The sequence below is a fragment of the Arachis stenosperma genome, chromosome 2 (genome assembly GCF_014773155.1).
Source record: "Arachis stenosperma cultivar V10309 chromosome 2, arast.V10309.gnm1.PFL2, whole genome shotgun sequence".
In the NCBI taxonomy this organism is placed as follows: domain Eukaryota; kingdom Viridiplantae; phylum Streptophyta; class Magnoliopsida; order Fabales; family Fabaceae; genus Arachis; species Arachis stenosperma.
The window spans coordinates 116,172,322-116,197,724 of record NC_080378.1 but is presented as its reverse complement, the minus strand read 5'-3'; the positions used below and the strand labels follow the sequence as shown (position 1 = coordinate 116,197,724).

General features: G+C 37.7%; 2 protein-coding genes and 1 long non-coding RNA gene across 6 annotated transcripts; 2 read left to right on the top strand and 1 right to left on the bottom strand.

Moving 5' to 3' along the window:
* Nucleotides 1-8,188: 8,188 nt before the first annotated feature.
* Nucleotides 8,189-8,563, top strand: LOC130961335 (uncharacterized). The gene is made up of 3 exons (XR_009079511.1): nt 8,189-8,264; nt 8,338-8,391; nt 8,543-8,563. It is a non-coding gene; the product is annotated as an uncharacterized LOC130961335 (long non-coding RNA).
* Nucleotides 8,564-8,877: 314 nt separating this feature from the next.
* On the top strand, nt 8,878-18,869 carry LOC130963537 (cullin-1-like). The gene is made up of 20 exons (XM_057889638.1): nt 8,878-8,921; nt 9,005-9,103; nt 9,207-9,272; nt 9,350-9,821; nt 10,109-10,237; nt 10,598-10,710; nt 10,781-10,874; nt 10,960-11,079; nt 16,266-16,346; nt 16,443-16,502; nt 16,613-16,642; nt 16,719-16,808; nt 16,910-17,059; nt 17,134-17,189; nt 17,293-17,413; nt 17,523-17,684; nt 17,757-17,906; nt 18,019-18,237; nt 18,356-18,523; nt 18,633-18,869. Exons 1-20 carry the CDS (start codon nt 8,878-8,880, stop codon nt 18,732-18,734), a joined length of 2,526 nt encoding a protein of 841 aa, XP_057745621.1. The 3' UTR covers nt 18,735-18,869.
* LOC130961333 (putative disease resistance RPP13-like protein 1) lies at nt 18,392-24,459 on the bottom strand. 4 transcript variants are annotated; one of them, XM_057887160.1, is made up of 5 exons: nt 20,211-24,459; nt 19,892-19,942; nt 19,718-19,796; nt 19,003-19,118; nt 18,392-18,633 (listed from the first exon to the last, which is right to left on the bottom strand). In XM_057887160.1, exon 1 carries the CDS (start codon nt 23,687-23,689, stop codon nt 20,216-20,218), a length of 3,474 nt encoding a protein of 1,157 aa, XP_057743143.1. In that variant the 5' UTR covers nt 23,690-24,459; the 3' UTR covers nt 18,392-18,633; nt 19,003-19,118; nt 19,718-19,796; nt 19,892-19,942; nt 20,211-20,215. The 4 variants fall into 4 exon arrangements, with proteins under 4 accessions (XP_057743143.1, XP_057743144.1, XP_057743145.1 ...); XM_057887161.1 differs by lacking the exon at nt 18,392-18,633 and having other exon boundaries at nt 18,865-19,118; nt 20,211-23,878; nt 24,090-24,459; XM_057887162.1 differs by lacking the exon at nt 18,392-18,633 and having other exon boundaries at nt 18,865-19,118; nt 20,211-23,627; nt 24,090-24,459.
* Nucleotides 24,460-25,403: the final 944 nt, after the last annotated feature.

The window sequence follows — 25,403 nt, the reverse complement described above, 5'->3', positions numbered from 1 at the left end:
TGCGAAGGCGCATTTTGCGGGATTTAGTCTCATCCCATGCGACCTTATAGTGTTGAAGACTTGTGAGAGGTCGGTTAAGGGGTCGACTTCTTGCTTGGTTTTTACTAACATGTCGTCGACGTATACCTCCATTAACCGTTTTGTTTTTTGACTAGCACTACATTGGCTAGCCATGTTGGGTATTTGACCTCTCTGATGAAGCCGGCTTCCAGGAGCGCCTGTACTTGCTCTTCTACTATGGAGGCCCTCTCTGGGCCGAGTTTGCGTCTCCTTTGCTGTACAGGTCGGGACCCTGGGTAAACCGAGAGCCTATGAGACATGAGCTCGGGATCAATCCCGGGCATGTCGGAAGCCTTCCAGGCGAAGAGGTCGGAATTAGCTTTTAGGAGTTCACCCAACCTTTGTTTCAGGGTTTCCCCTAGGTTGGCTCCTATGTAAGTCGTTTTTCCTTCCTCTTTACCGACTTGTATCTCCTCGGTTTTTCCTCCCGGCTGGGGTCGTAGCTCTTCTCTTGTCCTTGTCCCACCTAACTCTATGGTGTGGACTTCTTTGCCCTTTCCTCTCAGATTCAGGCTTTCGTTGTAGCACTTCCTTGCCAATTTTTGGTCTCCCCTCACCGTTGCTATTCCTCCTGGAGTCGGGAATTTCATGCAGAGGTGAGGAGTTGACACTACTGCTCCAAGTCGATTAAGGGTAGTTCTGCCAATTAAGGCATTGTAGGCTGACCCTTCATCGATGACTATAAAGTCTATACTCAGAGTCCTTGATTTTTCCCCTTTTCCAAAGGTGGTGTGAAGGGGTAAAAATCCCAGTGGCTTTATTGGCGTATCCCCTAACCCATATAGAGTGTCGGGGTAAGCTCTCAGTTCTTTTTCATCTAACCCTAGTTTGTCGAAGGCGGGCTTGAAAAGGATGTCCGCCGAGCTTCCTTGGTCTACTAGGGTTCTGTGGAGATGGGCGTTGGCTAGGATCATAGTTATCACCACGGGGTCATCATGCCCGGGGATTATCTCTTGCCCATCTTCTTTCGTGAATGAGATAGTGGGGAGGTCGGGTGTCTCATCCCCGACCTGATAGACTCTTTTGAGATGTCTTTTGCGAGAAGATTTGGTGATCCCACCTCCCGCAAATCCTCCTGAGATCATGTGGATATGTCTCTCTGGGGTTTGTGGTGGCGGATCTCTCCTGTCCATGTCATCCCGCTTTCTCTTTCCATGGATGTCCGACCTCTCCATGAGATATCTATCAAGCCGGCCTTCTCTAGCCAGCTTTTCTATCACATTTTTGAGGTCGTAACAGTCGTTGGTGGAGTGACCATATATTTTATGGTACTCACAATACTCGCTGCGACTTCCCCCTTTTTTGTTTTTAATAGATCTTGGGGGTGGCAGCCTTTCAGTGTTGCATATCTCTCTGTATACATCCACTATAGAAGTCTTTAGAGGAGTATAAGAGTGATACTTTCTGGGCCTTTCGAGACCGGGTTCTTCCTTCTTCCTGACTTCCCTTTCCCTCTCCCTAGGGGAGGAAGTGGGTCCAGGTCGTGAACCTAGGTCTCTTAATTTGGCATTCTCTTCCATGTTGATGTACTTCTCGGCCCTTTCTTGTACATCACTTAGAGAGACGGGGTGTCTTTTAGATATGGACTGTGAGAAGGGACCTTCTCTAAGTCCATTGACTAACCCCATTATTACTGCCTCCGTGGGCAGGTCTTGGATTTCTAAACATGCTTTATTGAACCTTTCCATATAGGCTCGTAGAGATTCTCCGACCTCCTGTTTTATCCCCAGGAGGCTCGGTGCATGTTTTACCTTATCTTTTTGGATTGAGAACCTCATCAAGAATTTTCTTGAGAGGTCTTCAAAACTGGTGATGGATCTTGGGGGAAGGCTATCGAACCACTTCATCGCTGCTTTCGACAAAGTGGTCGGGAAAGCCTTGCATCTCGTAGCGTCGGAGGCGTCAGCTAGATACATCCGACTTTTGAAGTTGCTAAGATGATGCTTTGGATCCGTAGTTCCATCATAGAGGTCCATATCAGGGCTTTTGAAGTTCGTTGGAACTTTTGCCCTCATTATGTCCTTGCTGAAAGGATCTTCTCCGCCTGGGGGTTGATCTTCTCCTTCGTCGCGGGAGTTCTTGAGAGAGGATTCTAGCTGCAAGAGTTTTCTTTCCAACTCTCTTCGCCGTTCCATCTCTTCCTTAAGGTACCTTTCGGTTTCCTTTTGCCTCTCCCGCTCTTGTTCCAATTGCTCCAGGCGGCTATGGACTAGTCCCATCAATTCTGTTACGTGGGATGGTCCACCCTTTTCTGATTCACGTCCATCTGAGGAGTTTACCTTTGGATTCTTCATTCCAGAGGTACCCTCTCTGTGTTGGTCGTTATCTTGATGTTGGGCTGTGTCTTCATTGTCGTTGCCCAGGCCTAGATTCTCTTGCTCAGAATCTGTTTCAACATGGCCTTCTTCATGGGATCTTTCTGCCATCAAGGGATGATCTCTCGGGTCCCCGGCAACGACGCCAATGTTACGATGGGTAACCGGAGATTAGTCCAATGGATGGCGTTCGGCGGCCCAAGTGTATGATGGAGGAGGACTCCGTGTGGGTCCGCAACTCGGGAGGCTCCGTCCGACTTGTGCTCGCGTGTGAATGGGGGGTGGTACCTGCAAAGACACTCCGATGCCTAAGTTAGCAAGGGTGTGAGCAGGTCTTAGAGAGTATTGGACTTAGGAATACCTGAGGCGTGTCAGTGTACTTATAGTGGTGAGCCAATAACCACCGTTGGAGTAGTGCCGTATCTTTAGGATAATAACCGTCCCATTATCTTAGGGAGGTTAAGATATGGCTTTATGAAGTGGTTGGAGAGATTTCAGGGGCGGTTACTCATTTGAATGAGTATTTATCTGCCAGCTAATCTCGCAACCGACTTCTTCATACCAAGTCGGGGTTAACACCGACCTCTTGGATGGAGGTGGGTGCTTCGATAGGCTTAACCTAGTGGATCAGGCCTTTCGATTGGTCCTGGGCCCTTAACATTGGGCCAGGGTATGAACACTATTCATACATCAAAATTAGACACTAAAATCAGTCACTAATATATTTGTGTGTAATTTAATTTATTTTCAATATGTATTTATATTTTAATATGTATTTTATACCATGGTTGACTTTGATAACTGATTTTGGTATACACCTAGCAAAGTAATTCAAAAATATTATCGAGCTCTATTTTGTCTTATTAGATTGTTTTACTTTAAAAATATTTATTATTTATGTGGTTAGTTATAATTGTCAGTTATATATATTGCATTTTAGTTAGAATAACAGTTGGTAGTTTTAGTTAGTTAGCAGTGATTGACACGTGGAAATTGTAGTTCAGTTAGTTAGCCTAGTAGCTCTCTTGTATAGAAGCTTCTTTCCTCTCTCTTCCAATGGAGATTGAAGCTTCTAGTTCTATGTTATCAATGCATGAATAACAGAAACTCAAACTCTCCCTCCTCTGTTTCTTCTTTTTGTTCCTTACACCACAAGCTTCTTGCTTTTCTTCCTTTCCCTCAATCAATGCAGATACATTACCTATAAATACCACTCTTCACTCTTCACTTCGGTTCTCTCTACTTTCACTCTGCTCTTCTCTCTTTTCGATAACACGCTCTGTAAGTAACCGCGTCTTCTACAATCTTTACTCTCTCTCTCTCTTTTTTGATTCTTCAAGTTTTTATTTCTCTTAGTTATTCAATTTCATTGAAACGCGAGCTTTTTTGCGTTGATTGTATATAACCTGATGTTTTTCGTTTCTTCTAGGGTTTGATTACTTCATGTGATGATTGTGTTACTGTAATGCCTAATTAATAATCATCGGTTGGTTTTAAACTGGAAACTGCATGTGCATGGAGTTCATTTTGTATTGTTTGATTGAATATGTTATTATTTGGAAGGTTTGAAAGTTGAAATGGAGGAGAAGCGGATTGATTTTGCGCAAGAATGCAAGCAAAAGGTGAAAGGGATTCTCAAGCTTATATGGATCCTGGAAGGTTCACCTGAACCACCTTTCAATTCAGAGGAATATATGATGCTATACACGTATCCATTTCTTTCTTTCTCTTTTCCCCTCTGTCTTGTACGTGTTTATGTGTTAATACGTTGTTATTTATGTCAAGATTTTAATAGCGTTGTTTAATTCATATAGCTGATAAGACTTTGATGATGACGGAGTATGAGTTGCATAGTATTATTTGCAACTGTACCTTGAAAAATTTGGATTGCATTAGACATTTGTTTTGCAACTTTTTGCATTTGCCGCCGTTGAATCATCTAGCTTTAGCTCATCAATGTATTTTGGTACACCATGACTGAAATTGCTGCTGCATCAGTAATGGATTCTTGTAATATTACATAATTAGATTAGCAACTTGGATCACAGCTGCAATTTAAAACAACTGGCTTTGGTTCTTGTTGTGTTTAATTGATTAGTCTTTGATTCTAGTGTTTGCAGCTGCATCATCGTGGCAATGCTTGTGATCATGTGATGTCAATCCTATATTCTTGTTCAATTTTTGCATGATTGTTAGAATTGCAATCCAACTGTGGAGAATATAATGTTTTTCCCGCCCTTGATTTTTTTTTTGTTTATGAAAAGAACAAAAATGTTTTAGATATGAGAAAGTCTAGGGACCAGCAACTTTTGTGTTTTGTGACCAGCACTTAACCATCAAAAGAAAAGTGAGTGATCTCCTACCATTGGATATAATCTCACACCATTAAAAACATCATTGATGGCCAATTGATGGTTACAAAACACAAAAATTGCTGGCCCCCTAGCACTCTTCGATAGATATTCCTATGGCTTTCCTTAAGTTTGATTAATATAGAACAATATAATATGTGTATTGAGAGGGATCTACAGATTTATGTCAAGTACAAGAAGGTTCTTGAACTATATCTTGAAAACTTTGTAAGGAAGCATCACCCCCTCACCTGATATTTTTCATTTATCATGATTTTTCTTTTACTTTGATCATGTGACTAAGTTTGATAAAATTAGCTTCTATATGAATTTAATTGTTCTTGTTCTAAAGGCTCTGCGGGCTATAAAAAATAAGCACGATGAGTACATGTTGAAGTAGCTTGCCCAAAGATGGTCAAACCATAAGGTCATGGTCAGGTGGCTTTTTCTGTTCTTCTCTCGTCTCCATCGATGCTACATCACGAAATACAATCTCCCTGGATTCAATGAAGTTGGGATATCTTGTATAAAGCCCAAAAAGTGTTTCCATGAGCTGATGATTAATTTTCATCAGTCATACTATTGACTATTTGGTACCTTGGAAGACAATATGATGTTTTGAGCATGATTTATCATTGTTTATTAGGTATTGGAATTAAGAAAATTACCTTTTTAATAATATTTTTAATTGATCAAAATATTCTTAGTACAGCAATGTTATGTCAACAATTATAAATAATAACATCTATTAACAATTACGGGCCAGCTACACATACAAGCCTACAAGCAACCAAGTTGGCCCAGCCCAAACACGAATCACGCGCATCAAAGAGAGATAAGATGCCGCGTCCAAATCACGCGCTCAGCATTCGAACGGTTACGTATGGGAGACTCTTCCACTTCTTCCACTTCTTCCATTTCTCAAGGCACTTTCAAAACAACGAAACCCTCTCATTTTCGAGCGAAAATCAAGTTTCAAAATATAGAAATCGTAGTTCGAAAACTGCATCAAAACACCATCAACCTCTCTGTGAAGAATCTGAAGAAAAAACAAACCAAGAATACTCAACGTAAGTCCATTAAAATACTGTATATTTTACTTTTCTTCTACGTCGTTCTTCTAGGGTTTACTATAACTCTTGCTTCTTTGTTATACGTCTTTCTTCTAAGTTATACGTCGTTCTTCTAAGTTATACGTCGTTTTTCTAAGTTCTACGTCGTTCTACATTGTTATTCTAAATTCTCCTGCTATTTTTGTTGATTTTTGGGGGTTTATTACGTAGATTCGGGGGTGTAAACTGCTTAACCTTGTAATGTGGCTTTATATTGAAGCATGGTTGAGTGATATCTGTCTGATATCTATATGGATGTATATGAATAATATCTATGGGTGTTTCTCACTGTAATCAATGGGTGTATCTTGTTTGACATCTTTGGGTGTATCTGAATAATATCTATGGGTGTATCTCACTGTTATGAATGGTGTGTATCTTGCGAATATCTGGCTGTATCTGACTCATATATATGGGTGTATCTTACTGTTATCAATGGGTGTATCTTAATTGTTATCAATGGGTGTATCTGAGTCATATATATATGGGTGTATATTACTGATATCTTTGGGTGTATTTTTAGTTTCAGAGAAAATGGCAGCAAGAAACCAAACCAAAGACCTGAAATGTGCCACACATCTCCTGAATGATAAGTTCAGAAACATGACTGAGGAGAAGAAGGCAATTGTGAGGGATCTTGGATTCGGTGGGTTGATGCACATCCCACCACTGAGGGTGGATCACCAACTCTTAAGGGAGCTGGCAAAAAATTTCAAACTTGGGGAGAACAAACTGAAGACAGGATATGGTTCTTTCCATATAACCCCAAAAAAAATAGGTGATGCGCTTGGCATCAATGCAACAGGTAATTAGCTCAAAATTATAGATGTATATTAAGTTGTTGCTTGGGTGTATATTAACCTGATGCTTGGGTGTATTTGAACTGACTTGGATGCTTTGTTGTCTTCCTTTTTGTAGGAGATCTATTTCCTGAGAAAGTTGACTATAAGAAACTTTCTGATGATGACAAAATAATTTATAGAAGATTCCAGGGTAAGACCCTCAAAAGTCTTACCGATGAAATGATGGAAATCGGCGTTGGCAACGAAGAGGAACGCCTGATGTTCAAGAGGATATTCATCCTCTACATACAGATGGCGTTCCTTTTGCCAACGACGATAAACAAAATATCGCCCGTGCACCTGGTCCCGATTTTTAATATGGACGGCATAGAGGAGAGAAACTGGGGGGGGGCATGTTTTGACCTTCATGATCAGGGGCATAACAGACTACCAGGAGAAGAAGAAGAAGGCAATCAATGGCTGCCTCTTCGCCCTGATGATAATCTACTTTCACCTTTCAAAAAACAAACGCAAGAACAGGGGTGAAAGACCACCAAAGCCATGGATTGCCAACTGGACTAAGGAGCAGTTGGTGAAAAGAATGAATGAAGAGAGAGAGGAAATTTTGGTGAGTAATCATAATAAGTTGGTGTACTTTATTTACCCGAATGGTGCTAACTAAAATATCTCATGTTTCAGGGGATTCTGAATTTGGCAGAGACAAAAGAAAAAATGAGAAAAAAAGAAAAAAAAAACAAAAAGAACAAGAAATAAAAAAAACAAAAAAAGGAAGGCGAGCTCAACATCGTTTTCGGAGACAGAAACTACCGACAGTGACACTTCTACCTCTGAGTCTGAGGCTCAAGAAGACTCGGAGGATTCGGGAATTAAACACCCCGTCAAAAAGGGGAAAAAGTAAGTACCATACTTGGGTGTAATTTCTTTTTGGGTTTGGGTGTATTTTGTTTGTCCACGTTGGGTGTATGTAGTTTATTAAGCAGGGTGTGTTTCGTTTGCTGCGTTGGGTGTATATTGTATACTCAGTTGGGTGTGTCTTGTGAATTCAATTGGGTGTATTTTTAGTATGTTCTAAATGATGATTGTTTGCCTGCAGAATGGACTCAAGAAAAAGAAAGCAGAGGGAAGAGGAGTCAGATTCTGATTCAGAATCTGAATCTGAACCAAGTGACGAGTAATGTCCTGAAATTATTACTCCTTTCTTTTGGCTTCGTTATAAAGATTTCGTGTATTAACTGAAGCGTCTGTTATTGACTTATAGGAGCGAAGAATCATCTCCTGCGGAGAAGGAGAAGAAAAAGAAAGAAACAAAAACAACTCCAAAAGAGTAAGCACTTCTTTGGATAAAATTCTGTGATAAAATTAATTTTTTATTTCTGATTGGTACTGTTTTTTTTTTCCACCCAGAACACCACAAAAAAAGAAAAAAGTAGTTGTGGAGGATTCACCTCCTGAAGAAGATCAATACTTTTACGGGTACAGTACCTCGTAAGCTATCCTACGGTCTATCATCGTAATTATTTTTATTAACGTCTTATTTTATGAATGTAGTGAGACATATGAAATATCGAGTGACGAACTCGATGAATTGCTAGGGGAAAACGTTCATAAATCTGCTGCAGAGGGGTATGTCTTGCTGTGCTGTGTATTTGAGATTTTGGTGTCTTTTGTTTGCTAATAATTGTATCTTGTTTCGCAGGGACAACCAGGCTGACCTGCGATCGACAGAAGGTCGCTATGTGTCCTCTGAAACGTAAGAAGCTTTATTATTTAATAAAATCTTGTTATCGTGATTTGGATGTATTCTGTGAAACAATATGGGTGTATTTTGTGCATCAAGTTGGGTGTATCTTGTTCACTAAGTTGGATGTATATTTCTTTTGAATAACATGAAATCTGTTTAGACTACCGGCTGTCAACTTGGGAAGTGATGATAATTCCTCTCAAAGACGCACAGAACAGAGTAGTGTAAACCAGCCGTCTCAGAGCATGTAATTTCTCTTTCAAATAACCGTTACTTTTCTTCTTCTAATAACTTCTACTTCTAATTCTGTATATATTTTTTTAGAAAAAAAAGCCCTTTATTATTTTATTCAAGAAAAAAAAGGCAGCAAAAAAAAGCAAAAACTGCAACTATGTAAGTTCTCAAAAAACAAAGCCCGTCTTCTTTTTGAATTGTTCGGGTGTATTTGTTGACCTTCTTTGGGTGTATTTTAGGTTGACTCCGGATGATTCGAATATGATGGTTGTTAGGGAACAAACGCCGTCGGAAGCGCTTGCAATGTGAGTTATCCAAGAATATTTCAACCTTATAACCTTATTATTTTCAAATACGTTGTTAACCTTTCATTTTTATTCTTGTTTAGAGTCCCGATCCAGTTTTTTGTGCCGCCATCCCAGCAAACAACAACTGACGCAGATTCCGAACCAACCCCTATGCTACAGGTTGAAGGGGCTAGAGAAACGTAAGAAAATAGTATTGGGTGTATATTTGTTTAGGGTTTGGGTGTATATTTGCTAAGAGTTTGGGTGTATACTCTTCCTGATCGATTTTGTGTAACTGTGCAGCACTCCTGAAACCCCCAAACAACTTCAAGAAACAACACCCAAGCTTCCCCCAGCTCCAACAAAAATGTAAGTTAATTAGACTAGAATCAATCTTGGCTTGTATATTCTTATTCTTACTCTTATTCTTATACATAATGATGCAGTCATCCAGACGCCGAGGACGCTGCTGCCCTGTTGATGATGGCACGGACAGCAAGCTATGTTCCTAAAACAGATCCGGGGATGCCATCATTCAGCCTCGGATTGACAGATTCAAGCCAGGAGGGGGCGTCGACGCAGGAGACAGAAATGGAAAAATCTCCAGCAACTGCAACTATGCTAGAACAATTGGACAGTTTGGTCCAAAAGTTAGCAAAGGGAAAAGACGAAAGTCCACAAATTCAGAGGGAGACTGGGGGAGAAAGTTCTGCAAAGTTTGAAACCCCGGGGGTAATAAATCAAATTCCGGATGATATGAAAGAAAAGTGCTACATCTGGGGGACGAGACTGAAGGAAGATGCAAAGGGCAATACTGACGAGTTTGAGGAGATATGCACTCTGATTGGCCAAGGAGAATACATTTTGATGAGAACGCACCTTGCATCCCTCCAGGCAAAAAGTGATATAGAATGTCAGGTAATTTTAGGCTAACATTAATGATTTTACACCAAAGTCAATTGCAATGTTTATTAATTTAAAATTGATTTCTAGGTTGTATCTGCCGTCTGCCTCATCCTAAACCAGAAAAAGTAAAAGAGGTTTTCAGGCACAAATGTACTGTCTCCCCCCCGATATTGTGGTAAGTGTTACTTCTACGAACTTTGGGTGTATTTTATGCATTGATTTGGGTGTATTTTTTAGCTTACATTGGGTGTAAGTTGTGTATTTTCATGTTTTTATTTCTTGTATTGCAATTCTTGCAGAGCATGGCACTTTCGGATCACCCAAGGGGGGAATTCATATCTCCGAAAATGAACAGAGAATTCATGGTGGAAGCCTACCCCAGTTTCATTCCCTTCATAGATAGAAAAAAATTAAGTTCGCATCCATATGTAAGTTTTTGTTTCGTAAATTTGTTAGTACGCTTATTTACTTATATGCCAAATAAAATAACAGACTGTTGAAATGTGGCAATCCTTCAGATTTTTGCTCCTGTTTGCCACTCGGGACATTGGTGGTTATGGCTAATAAATACAAGAACGCGGAAATGTCAAATACTTGACCCGCTACACAAAAAAGCTCCAAGCCATGAGAGAAAGGACATTAATAAATTCACTGTAAGTTCCCTCTGTCTTCTTTACTTTAATAGATAGGTCTATTTTGAAATTTGAGTTGGGTGTATATTCCATATTCGATTGGGTGTATCTTGCCCATTCATTCGGGTGTATTACTGACTTGTTTTGGTATTTAAGGGATATGTATTTTCAAGATTGATAGCATATGCCGGCGGAAAACCTCTCGAGAAAGGCGAGAAGGAGAAGGAAATTAAAGCACCATATGTTAAAATTTCAGGCCAAAAAACAAGGTATAGATTTGTGACTCTGAACCTTAAACTTTCCTAAATGAGATTTGTAATTTATTTTCTTCGTTTTCAGCTATGACTGCGCTATCTACGTAATGAAGTGGCTTGAGTTAATAGAGCCGGAAAACATTAAAAAGGGAAAGTATGAATGGGATAATTGGACACAGGTAACTGTCTTTAGAACTATATAACTCTGTATTACTTTACTGAATTAATATTTCTGTTTAAACATAACATACTTTTTAATTGTAGGAGGAGGTGGACCACTATAGAGTGGAGTATGCTTCCCGGATACTATTCAGTGAGATGAATACACAGAGAGATCGGGCAATTAGAGAGAGTAGTGCTATAAGGCTGTCGAAGCCATCCTCTGTATTATTGAGTCCGTTTTGTCAGATTAATTCTGCTGATATAGAAACTGGGTAGTTTGTAAATTGAACAAATGATGTAAATATTTGCCATTTATCAACAACTTCTATTCCATGTATATTTTTTTCCATAGCTAAACTATCTGTGCTAGTAAACTGTCTGTGATGTATTCAAAAACTGTATTACAGGTGGTAAAACATAAAGCAAAAAATCAAGGCATACCCATATTATAAACTGTTACACCCAACGCACGTCTAATAATACACCCGAGGTTGAATAAAATATACACCCAATTGTCTGTGCTGTATTAAAATATACATGTACTAAAATATGAAAAAAAAACATCAACTGAAATATATGCCCATAACCTGTGAATTTTTACAGCTTTTGTTCTATATGTATCTATATATGTGTCTATATGTAAATTGTCAATTAACAAAAATACACCCAAAAGCAACAGTGATTTTACACCCATACTCTTTATAACTATACACCCAAAGAGTTATCCCCTGCTGCTGGTACCCTGAACTGATAATTTATAACTTGTCCCTGATATTGGCTGCAACTTGAATGCGCCGCTGATGCAGCATCAAACAGGTTTATCTGAATATAACACTCACGCATTAGCTAAACTATTAACTAGAAAAATAAACTCAATCGCCACAAATTTAAAGAACATTACATTTACCTCGCTTAAAACTTTCGTCTTCTTCTTCTTTGTGGCATTTGCAATCTGTTTCTCCAGCTTTGAACCTAGCCTGTTTTTTGGACGTCCTCTTGTTCGAATCCTTGGCGGGCTTTGAAGCTCGTTAACGGATTCCAAGTTGGCGTCTTCGTGGGATAAAGAAGATGTCCCCTTCCTTTTGGCTTTTAATGCTTCCATCTCGGCCATGACGTTATCGTACGCACGGTGCAGAATTGCAGTCAGCTCCTCTGATTCGGAGGCAAATTCGCAAATATTTTGCGAACGAAAAACCAGTTGGTCGAACCTCTTGCTTCTTGGCTCTATTAGTGGCTCGTCGTGGCTGCTCTTGATGTGTGTGTGTCGCCTCTTTACCTTCTTGCTCCATCGTTCCAGTATGTATCTAGGGGACACTTGGCTTACTTGTTCGAAGCTTAACACGCTTAGTGCGTGACGGCACAGTATCCCTCTCGACTCGAATAATAAGCATTGGCATTTTACCTCGGCTGCAACTGAGTCGTAGGTAACCGCGAACTTGTCCAATATTGAGCTGGAAACTTGTTCTCCGACTTCGTATACTGAATAGCCTAGAGCGGAATTCTTTAATCTGGTGATGCAATTCGCCTTTCCTCTGAATTGGGCTTGGACTTCCCTAAACTTTGCGTGGGTGTACGCATCTTGAAACTGAGCTTCGATGGAGGATTTGGTTGCACACGGTATGACCGTATGAAAATCTGCAGCATCTGATTCTCTCTCTGCTTGCTCCCTGCTTCCGAGGCAATTATCGTACTGTTTGACGAACTGAATGAGCGAGCTGTTCCGGGTGATGTACTTGTTAAAAAATGAATGCATGCTCTCGCTCCTTTGTGTGCTTCTCATCCCTGCCCAGAAGTGGTGGTCCAGATAGATAGGAACCCAAATGTGACGGTTTTCGTACAGATCTGCATAATACACCCAAACACACACAGTAAAATACACCCGATAGATCGTATAATTTACACCTCTGCTGCAGAATTTAAAAACACATTACCTGAGAGCCACTTGTTGTCCGCAAGACCAAAATTCACCAGAAAATCGTTCCAATTCCTATCGAATGAGTCTTTGCTGTGAGAGTTCCAAACAACATGGCTCATTTGTTGTTCGATATCGGCGTGTCCCTTGTACCCGTTTAATTTGCTTGGAATCTTCTTCATGATGTGCCAAATACACCAGCGGTGAACTGTTGTTGGCATACAGGCCTCTAAAGCCCTTTTCATTGATGCGCACTGATCGGTGAGAAACCCTTTCGGAGCGTTTCCTCCCATGCAACGAAGCCAGGATTGAAATAACTATTTGAATGATTCAATTTCTTCGTTCTTCATCAAAGAGCATCCGAGAAGTGTTGACTGACCGTGGTGATTCACCCCGACAAAAGAACCACAGACCAAATTATACCTGAAACGAATTACCATGATCCAGAATGCAAAATCATTAGGTACACCCCAACAAATGCTTAGAATACACCCAATGACACAGCCAATATACACCTCTGCTGCGGATTCGTAAAAATAAATTAATTTAGCATCATAAAAAGGGACAGTTTGTTACCTGTTTGTATTGTAGGTGGTGTCGAATGAAATGACGTCTCCGAAATACTCACAGGCGGCTCTGCTTCTTGCGTCGGCCAGAAGCATCGGCCCAAAAGGCCAGCTTAATCGATTGATCCTCCTCGAGTTCGAGCTCAAAAAAGAAATTCGGATTCTTCTCTTTCATCCTTAACAAATATTTCCCGAATTCCTTTGCATCTTCTTGTTCGGAAACATTCCGCACTTCCCTGGTAATGTAATTCCTCACGTTCTTTTCGATGAAATTTAACTCGCGGTGACCCCCGGCAGCCGCAACAAATGATTGGTAGGTTTTGCTTGGTCTGATACCGGCCTCGTCGTTATTCTCTATCGTACGACGAATGGACATGCTTAGTTCCCTGTGCTGTTTGGGCATCTCTGCTTTGCTTGGACAGCAGGGGTGTGAATGATCCAGCACAACCTTTGAAATGATCCAAGCACCGACATCCTTCAATGTGTGTATATAAATTCTTGCAGGACAGTTTAAACCGGCTGTCGGATTAGTCTTCTCAGTTGGAGATATTTTAGATTTCCATTTCCCTCTCTGCTACATGTAATCAGTTGATTCTTAATCTCGTTTCCCTTCCTATTTGTGCACCGAACTCTTGTAGAGAAACCTGCAGCCTTGGCGTAGTTCCTGTAAAATTTTTCGGCATCTTCAAGGGTCGTAAAGGTCATTCCGACCTTCGGAACAAGCTCGTCATCAACAACAGAGAGAGGCTGCATAATAAACCGTGTCAGAACTGTGAATACACCCATAGATATGATACAAATACACCCAATAATGTCTAATATGATACACCCGAACCGAAACAACTCAACTACAGAATGACCTTTAAAGCCATAAACTGTCAATACACATGCTGCAGAATACACCATGTCAAAAACTAAAAACACACCCAATCATGTCTGATATAATACACCCGAGCGTCTGCTATAAATTTCAGGTAATTAAACAATGTTCAGCAATTTTTAAACTACACAATGCTATACAAATTACTGTAAATCAAACCTCAGGAACTTCGTTAGATTCAAATTCATAATCCAAATCGCCTGGATTCAGCACAGAATCTGAGCTTGAAGGATCCATTATCTTCAAAACGAGTTCGAAATTTGATTTCAGAAAACAAAAAATCAAGAGAGAAAACGAAGCTCGAGTTGCAGAGAGAGAAAAAGAGAACGTAAACGAAGAACATACCAGTGAGAAAAGAAAAGGAAAAGATCGATGGAGAAGAATGAGGGAAGACGCGCGAGAAGAAGAACAACCAAATCTCAAAATAACGAAAACGAAGAAGGAAACAAATATTTTAAATTTGGAAGTTAGATATACGCGGCATATTATATAGCGCGTGTAATGAACGAAGGTGGAGGAGCGCGTATTTTAAATTTATCGTTTAATAAACTTGTAAAGCATACAAGCCCTAATGGCTTGTATGCAGAGCTTTTCCGTAACAATTATAAATTACACTCCTCCCACGAACTGCTGATTAGTTTTCATCACTCTTAGTCTTGGTTTGGTAAAATTTTTATTTTTCAAAAGTAGCTTATAAAAGCTGTCTTTTAAAAGTTGCAGCACTTGCGTTTGGTAAAATCACGTAAAAAATAGCTTTTAATAAGCACAAGCACTACAATTATGTTTGGTAAAACAGTTTTTAAAAATTAAAAAAATTATAATAAACATATTTATAACGAAGAATAATTTTTTTTAAATTTTAGAGACCAATAATTTAAATATTTATTTGATTTACTCTTTATATTAATATAAATAGAGTTATCATTAGTCAATACTCAATAATAAAACTTGTATGTAATCCAATGTTAGTACTGACATGTATATATATTGACTCACTTTTATAAATCACAAAAAATGGGACACATATCTCAAGTAAAATTATATATATATATATATATATATATATATATATATATATATGTTGTTATTATAATTTTGACTAATGTTTATCAAGTTGGTGTATAAAAATTTTATGATTGGTTTCCATAAATCAGGTCTCCTTCACGTTTTAAATAACAGAGAAAAACAAACATCTACTAAAAAATACAAAAATAACACACACAAAATAATATAAATAGATAGAAGTTCATATCTAATACGTGATAGAGATGTATTTGTGTTGAAATTGTGAAGATTAGGTTGAAAAATAAAAAATATATGAAGATCTTCTTATAATTTGTGAAGGTTAGGTTGAGAAATTAAAAATATATGAGTATTTCAATAACAATATAATGACGAAGAATATATGTGAAAAAATAAATAAAATCTGGTGTTAATAATTAATAATGGTAATTTTGAATATTTATTATATTAGATTTTTTTAATTTTGATAAGTATAAGTCAACTTTAAAAAGTTCTATCTTAGGTGCTTTCAAAAGCACCACTAATTTTTAAAAACCACAAGTAAAAACACTTGGACTTTTTAATTTAACAAACGTAAAATGAGGTACTTGTGCTTTCAGCACCTCTTCAAAAAGTTTTACCAAACCCAATCTTACTATTGACTTTGGTTCCTTGGAAGACAATATGATTTTTTGAACATTATTTAGTTTTGGATTCCACCCTAAAATCTATATTTTTTTTTCTTATAAAGTTCCAAAGTCTATAGTAGTGTTGTATGCATGATCCAAACTGGCTGTTGATGCAAGTCTCAGAAATAGGAAAATCATATGTAAACTAGGACAAGAAATAGGAAAGTCTCCGTATCGTACACATTTTCATCTTTGAAGTGTGCAATTTTTAAAAAATAATGGGGATCAAAGTGTAGTTTGAGCCTCCCAAGGGAGAAGAGAGTGTACCTAGACTTCGAAACAACTTTGTTTTACTATCTTATACCGGCAGCATCATTTCATTCATGAGCATCTGGTTGACCATTTTGATTTATGTGTAGGTGGAAGATCTCTCTAGAGTCTATAGGATTTCCCAGCAAATACCTAAATTCTTGAGACTTCTTGCCTTTTTATTCAACAAGGTTGGTTTCTTTGGTTTTATTGTTTGGGATCAAAGTCAACTATTTTTTCAGGGTCTTGTTGCAATGATAGCATTGTTGATTATGCTTCCATTGCAGCATATTACAGCTGAAGGTACGGTATTGATCCAACAGGAAGAAGAAGCTGCTAACAATCAGGTTTATATGCATTCCCTTTGTGTTGGCATACCTGCAGTAGTTATGCATCTTATTCTGACTTTAGTCAATGATTATCTAAATGCCGACAAAAAAATTTTTCTTCACTTCAGACTGCAAGAGAGTCTAGCATCCGTGGACATGTTAGTTTCCATGCCTTTTTCTTTCAATTTTTTGTAGTAATAGCTGTAAGGCTGTAAGTATAATCATGTCATGTAGCAGGTACTAATCAGAAAAATTATCGAGGCCCATGACAAGTATATGGCATATGTCAATGATTGCTTTATGATTGATACTAAGTTTCACAAGGTTTGAGGCAATTTTGATATTCTGTTAGTTTCTTTGAAGAACAAATACTCTAAATATCATAAGTTATTAAATGATATATTTGATTTTGGTTGTCTCAACAGGCACTGAAGGAAGCATTTGTGATATTTTGCAATAAAACTGTTGCAGGCTGTACCACTGCAGAACTATTAGCTGCATTTTGTGATAATATCCTAAAAAGGAGAGGGAGTGAGAGGCTGAGTGATGAAGCAATTGAAGAAAATCTTGACAAGGTACTTTTTATATTTTCTTCATCAGATTCCCATTGCTATGAATTGTGTTGACAAATTTGTTTAATCTCCTGCAGGTAGTCAAGTTGCTTGTTTATATCAATGATAAGGATCTTTTTGCAAAATATTGCAGGTCAAACTTTTATCATCGTAAATTTTTACATTTGTTTCAGCCTCCATATTGTAGTACAAGAACTATTTATTTATTTATTTATTTATGCATTCTATAATTGCAGGAAGAATCTTGCCTGCAGATTACTTTTTACCCCGGATGCTAATGAGGAGCAGGAGAGGATTCTTTTATCAATGCTAAAGCAACAGCTTGGGGGAAATTTCACATTGAACATGGAGAGAATGGTCAGTTGATTTCATTGCCAAACTAACTAAATTTTAGTACTATCTTCTTTTCTTGGTTTGATAATATAACGTCGTGGTAACATGGCATATACAACTGTCATGCATGCAGGTTAATGACATGATATTGGCCAGGGAATGTCAAAGTCAATTTTTGAAGTATCTTCATAATAAGGAAATTCAAAATCTTGGAATGGACATCACAGTTACTGTCCTTACTACAGGGTCTTGGCCAACTTACAAAACATTTGATCTCAATCTCCCTTCCATGATGGTAAGAACATAGTGAATTACTTCAAGTTTCCATCCTTACTGTATATTTTATTTTATTTTTGTCTTTTCACAGATTAAATGCATGGAAGTTTTCAAGAGCTTTTATGATTTAAGATACGGGAGAAAGACAAGAAGACTTAGGTGGATTTACTCATTGGGGACATGCAATGTCAATGGCAACTTTGAACCAAAAACCATTGAACTAATTGTATCCACAAGTCAGGTGATTTCCTTCCCAGCAACCCAAAAGAAAAGTCAGCACAATGGAAGTATTGTACATAACAATCATTGGTTCATTACTCATGTTTATGAATAGAAAATTTTGTACTTTACAGGCTGTTATCCTGCTGCTATTCAACAATGCAGATAGATTGAGCTATTCAGAGATTATGACTCGGCTGAACTTGAGCCACGAAGATGCCGGTAGATTACTCCACTCGCTGTCCTGTTCGAAGTATAAGATACTTAACAAGGAGCCCAACACAAAATCTATATCTCCAAATGACATCTTTCAGTACAACTCTAAATTTACTGACAAAATGAGGAGGATCAAGGTTTGTTCTTAGTTTTATCCATAGGCCACATTTGATTTGCAATCTCATAGCTAGTTTTCATTGTTTCAGTTTTCTTTGTTGTCAAAACATAACAAGACATGTTGTCTTTTTATTGTAGATCCCCATTACACAGCATGAGGACAAAAGGAAGATGGTTGAAGATCTCGACAAGGATAGGCAGTATACCATTGACGCTGCAATTGTGCGCATTATGAAGAGCGGGAAGGTTTTGGGCTATAAGCAACTGCTTTCGGAGTGTGTCAAGATGTTAAGCCCCTTGTTCAAGGTATAGCAATATGCATGCATCTCCTAATTTGAGTGAGTTTGTATTGGCTGAATTATTTTCTGGTTTCAAGTATTATCTTAATTTGCAAATGTTGGTATTTGATTTGCAGCCTGAAATCGAAACAATCAAGAAACGCATTGAACATCTCATTGCAACGGACTATTTGGAAAGGGACAGAGATAACCAAAATATATTCAAATATGTGGCATAATGGAAGCAACTAATGTGCAGTGGCCAATGTTTATTGTCTAGTAGTTAAATGTAGTTAAATGCATGATAGAATGATTGCTCCATGCTTCTTTGTCGATTGTTGTAGACAATAGAGGCTATAAATATTTGGAAAGGAAGAATTACTGAAAAGAAATTGTTAAAATACGTGTCTAGCAACATAAGATATAATACATTTTTTTCATCTTAGTCTATAAGGAATTTGGACAATCTGTTTTTAAAATTTTAACAAAATGACAAGGAGATCTCACATCAAGCGATATGTCATGCAAAGTCCGGAGAAGGGCAGTGGTGGAGCGGCGCCAAAGATTTCTGAATAGATAGAGCCATGGTGGAGCTGATGACATGTTTGATGTACCCTAGAAATCTGAAGAACATGTCCAATTAGATTAATATTATAGCTACCTCAAGAAAATAAATAAATGAATAAATAACAAACAACACTAAAAATGTAATTTGTATATGCTTAACGGTTAAGATACATGGTGGTTAAATCAGAGTTGATGCATCTACTCTCTACTCTAAAGTTGGCATTGACATTGACAGAGTGAAGGTACAAGTCCAATATATATAGCTCTAGAGACATTCATAATATATAACTACCAGAACGACCAAAATTCAGAGGTAACAGTGCCAATAAAATTAATCTTAGGAAACAGTTGCATGAAATGAAATCATGGTTTTAGTAGTATAATATGTAATCATCATGCAACAAAACAATAATTTAAGAACCCAACAAATTATACCCGAATAACTTTGATTAAAGTTATGACAATTAAATTAATTAAGCACCCCCAAGACATCATTATGTGATTGGAATTAAAATTTTATATTCCTAGAGTATATTTCTTCCATTTTATTTATATTTATACAAAGAAGGAAGCAATGATGTATATGTTAGTTCACATTACGAAGAAGAAAAATGAAGCAAATATGGATGCAATGAAAGGGTGAAAAGTTGCTTACAATTCTCAATGCAAGACCGGCGAAAAACAGTATGGATAACCAAAGAACAAGAGGAAGGTGGTCCAGGCAGCCCAAAAAGCTGTTACCACAACAAAAGCAAGAAAGTGATTAGGATTTAGGAATGTCTTGGAGCAAATCAAGAAAAATCACAAAATTGTCCACAAAATTAATTACCAATTATCAACTCCAGAGAATATCAAACAACTGTTCATGAGGAGATAGTTTCTGCAAAAAAGAGACCAAAAGTTATTTACTATTTTGTTATGCAATAGTCCAATGATGAGAAGAAGCTTAAAAAGTGGAAGTAACAGAGTGATAGCTCTACACCCTAGAAGATAGACCAATTGAATTATGAGTTATGATACACTAACAGCCACATAATGCTACTCAAAAGCGAAAAGTCAAATCTAAATTTGCCTTGACCAGTATGAAAAATGAATGTGATGTTAGAGAAGATGAAGTGGGTTTGGGATAGAAAGGGCAAAAGAGTTACCTGTTTTAAGATGTTGAGTCATTGCAAATCGATCTCCCATTAACAAAAATGTGGGGGGTGTGGGAAATGGATGGCCAAATGTTGGGATCCTTCCTCTCTATGCCTTCACCCAACAACCCACATTTAATAATGAAGAGTCGACTTAAAGAGGCAGGCAACCTTATGTTCTCCAGCTTAGAACATTCTTCAACCCGTAATTCTCGAAGGGACTGTGATTGTGACAGCTCCTCTAGAGATGTCAAATTTTCACGTCTTGCGATTATGAAGGACCTGAGATTTGGGAACGCTGACAATGGGAAGGATGTAAGTGAATCACAGCTGTTGTCTATTTCAAGACTCGTTAGTGACTCATGTTGTTGCTGTTGCATTGGGAATTCCACATTCTTGCAATCCTTGATTGATAGCTCTTGCAATGAAGGGGGCAGAGAATCCCCTGGAAATGATATGGCTGATGAGCAGTTTAAGATTCTTAACTCTGCGAGAGAGGTTGGTTGGGTGTGAGTCATGGCATCAAACACATACTCCACTGGCTGCCCTCCATCAACGGATAGAGTTTGCAACATCGAAAGTGGTAGCTCCCGAATTCTTGCTTCCTTTGTGCCGTATATTTGTAAATGGCATAACATGGGAGCTCTTGGCAGATAACTACCAAGCTCCTCGCATTCTTCAATCCAAAGTGATTTCAAAGACGGAAGGAAAGTGGGGAGATCTCCTCTTAACTTGGGACAGTTCACTATCGAAAGATGCTCAAGTTGAGGAAATGGTGCATCATCTTCGTCACATTCAAATGACTCCCATTCCTCCCAGCAAGGCATGTAAAAAAATGAGAGATGTTTAAGGGATCGGAAGGGTGTCTCCTGATGATGATGAGTTCCATCATCCTTATAGAATGAGCCACCAATCATCTTCAGCTTCTCACATCGTGAAATCTCCAATCTCTTTAGAGAGGGTAACTGTCCAAGTGAAGGAAGCACCCAACAATTCCTGCATCCCAACAGCTCCAACTTAGTCATGTTGTGGTACGAAGACTGCCCTACCCAATCCGGAAACATGGTACCTCTGTAACCCCATAAGCTTAGCCTCTTCAAGTCTTTGTGAGGTTCTAATTTGGCAAGTACATCTTTTTCGATTTGGGAATCAACAATATCACTATCTTCACCTGATGACCACTTCAAGAATAAATCAGTGATGTATTTCTTATCAACCATCCTTGCCTTCCAAGCTTTACTGCTATCAACCACATTCTCTAATTTCTCAATACTGAGTGACCGTTGAAGATTTACAAGTTCTCCCAATTCCTCTATCCCATTCTCTTCATGCTTTCCAACAATGTAGTGACATAAAATCCGCAAGTCTTTCAATTTGCTCATCGCTTTTGGCATCTCTTCTAAATTAGTATATTCAATATGGAGATGGCGTAGATTTATAAGATCTTGCATCCTGCTTGGAAGCTTTTTTAGTCCTTTACACCTGGTCAACTTCAGTGTACGTAAATTGTACAATTTGCTCAATGATTCGGGCAATACCAAAATAGGCGTATAAGAGACATCCAATTGACGCAAATTTACTAGACCCTGCATGTTGATTGGAAGCTTTTCTAGTCTTGTACAATTACTCAACTTCAATGTTTGTAAATTGTACAAGTTAGTCATTGAGTTGGGCAATGTCATGATAGGTGCACCAGAGAGATCCAAATAACGCAAATGGATCAAATCACCTATTGAATCAGGCAATGTATCAAGTGGAAAGAATTTAAATGACAAAACTCTTACATGCTTCAACTGTGCAAGTAAGCCACAAGGATCAAATTTCTCTGTGGAATCATGCCATTTATCAAATATCAGCAATGTCCTTGCATTTTTTAAGCTTTCACATGCTTCCAATATCTTTGAGAACAAAGCATTCATGCTACGATCATATGAAAGATGACGAGAACAAGCATCATGCATATATGCAGTTTTGAGTTCAATGGTTCTAGAAAAGAACTTCCCACCATAGAATATCGATAAATCATGCATGAGATCATGCATCACAAATGAATTTTCAAGAGAGTTAGAATGTTGAAAAAATGATCTTGAAGCCAAATCGTTAAAATATTTATAACCAACTTCTTCTAAAGTGCTGCCGCCCTTTGGTTGCTGCAAAAGACCTTCTGCCATCCATAATAACACCAGTTCATCTCTTTCGAATTCGTAGTCTTTTGGGAATAAAGAACAATAAACAAAGCAACGTTTTAAGTATGAAGGGAGGTAATGATAACTAATTTTTAAGGCAGGAAGAATGCTACTCTCATCTTCAGAAAACTCCCAAATTTTGCTATTCAAAACATCAATCCAATCCCTTTCATGATCTTTTGTTCTTAATAATCCCCCAAGTGTTTGAACAGCCAATGGTAACCCTTTACACTTTTCAACAATTTTTCTGCCAACAATTTCTAAAGCTGAACAGTCTCTAGATTCAGTAGAAAAAAATGCATGTTTTGCAAACACTAGCCAACAATCTTCCTCATGCAAGAAACTCAAATTGAGAGGTTGATTATGATTAGTTTTCACCATAGAAGCAACCGGATCAAGACGGGTTGTTACAAGGATATGACCTCCCTCACTTCCACATTCAAAAGGAGTTAAGAAACTTCCCCAACCCTCACGATTACTGCTCCATACATCATCTATAACAATCAAGAATTTCTTCCCTGCTAGCTCATCCTTCAAATGATTTTGGACTGTATCTAAATCACTTGAGTGACAAGAACTACCAGTTTTCTCTATCACAGTCTTTGTCATCTTAAGAACATCAAATTCTTCCTCACCAACACAAACCCATGCTTTAACATGAAATTTTTGCTTCACTTTGACATCATTATAAACCAATTTTGCCAGAGTAGTTTTGCCTATCCCACCCATGCCTACTATGGGAATCACAGACAAATCACCATTGTTAGTATCATCTAACAACAATTTCACTATAGCATCCCTCTCTTTGTCCCTCCCAACAAACATATCAGATTTTTTAACTAGTGAGGTTGATGGAATCCTCCCAGACATATTCTTGGCTGCAATCTTTTCTAGACCAAGGATATCTTTGTGTTTTGCAATATCCTCTAGTCTAGCAATGATTTCTTCAATCCTAGTAACAACCATATCCTTATCTTGTGAATTGAAGATACGAGACAGGAAGTTACCTGGATCCTCTTGAATGGCAGCTTTGGTGGTAATTTCATCCAACAAGTCATCAGCATCATAGACAGCATCTTGAAGATTTTGAAGCCACCTCTTCACAGCATTGACAGTGATCTGTTTCTTCTCAGCATCATTCAGCACAGCTTCAACCACGTTCAGAATTGTCTCCAACCTTCCTAGCAGATTCTGGTCAAGCTTCTTTCCTCGAATCCATTTGACAAACTTATCATCGGACAACCTGTCAAAAAGAACATTGAAGAAAGAAGAGAGAAAAGCTCCTCCAACAAGTTCTGCAACCATGTTCACAAGGAAGCGCTTTGTGTTTGCACTCAACTCAGATTTCTTACAAAGAAGGAAATAGTAGCAAGTAATGAATTCTTTGGTATGTTTACATTAAAGTCAATAATACCGGGCAAGTTTTCGCCATTGAAAAAAGGCCAGTTCTACTGTGACTGTAGTTTAGATGACTGCAAGTGTCTATAGTTTTCTCTACAAATCAGCAAATGCCACCTGGTTTAGTTTTGTAAGTGGTTGACCCTTTTAAATCACTCCTAACTGAATTTACCATAAGTGCTGAAAGTTGAAACTTCTAATTAGAAAAGAAAAATTTTAATAATTAATTTATTTGGCTTTGAATTATTGTTTGTGACTTTGTGGATCACTCCTTGAAGAACACGGTGGTTTATTCTTCGTGTCCTACCTTCTTCGTCCTCAACTATGTAGCTCGGTGCGAGATAGTAACAGTAATTGGCGCCCACGCAAGATCTGATCCGATCATCGTGCGCCCACCCTAACCACTCCTTCCCCCACTCCCTCGGATCTCGCTCACTCTCCACTTATGTTACTGCTCTTCAGTCTTAGTTGTTGCAGCAATAATCGTCGCCTTCCACCGAGCGAGTCGCACTCAAGATCTCCGACTCAGTGATGAGTTGACCTGGACGCGGAGCCAGTTGAAGAACATGAAAGTGGGAACGGTGTCGTTCCAGTGGCACAGCCTAGGAAAATGTGTTTTTTTTTTTTCAACAAGAATATATGAAAATGGTTAAGATTAATAACAAAGTTACTGTGATAAAAATTTGGAACTAAACCAATAAAGAGCCAACTAAAGGATCAAATTAGCTTTAGACTTTAGAGTCAAAATTTTTAGGCCAGCTGTCTTTAGCTGATTTGTCTTCTACATTGTAGCCAGTAGCCACCGTAGCCATTGAAATTGTAGCAACAGGATTGAAAAAAATTGGGTGTTAATTAATTATACTGAAATTTCTGTTTTTAAAACTTTAAATTAAGAGAGTCATTCAAATAAAGATACTTAAAACGTCTTCTTTTTAAGATATTTTTTAATAATTAAAATTTAATATATGTACTGTATTATTTTTTTATCAAAATTAAGCCAGATAAATTAATTTGATCGAAAAAATAGTGAATCAAATTTTGAATTAGTCTAAATTAAAATTATTTTTTATAAAAAATAACTAAAATACTTTTATTATATATATTAATTTTGAAAATTATAAATTCTAACTCTTTTCTTCTTGTCGTCATAGGATTAGGATTTAGAATTTTTAATATGTATATATAAAATATGAGTATTTAATTATTTTTTATAATAAAAATATTATAGTCATTTTTTATAAAAAATATTAATAAAAAATATATTAATCTAGGAAAATGCTCTCACAAATATTCTTGTAGGATCCAAAATAAAATTGAAATTAAAACTAACATTGGATATTCTCTTGGCTCTTCCAAACTTGAATATTTAGTTGGATTTTCTACTTTTCTTAATGGAATACAAAAAGTCTGTTTATTATTATATAAATAAACCTATAGAAGAATAATTGTTTAATTTGAGATTAGGAAATAAGTTAAACCATGTAATCATCCTTTATCTGTTTCTGGCTTCTAAGCTTCATTGAGATTGAAATATGGTTTCTAAAAATTTTCTTTTTGTCCTGGTTTGGTGACTCTAAAAGCTAAATGCATAAATTGAAGACATGTATCCCAACAACCTCAA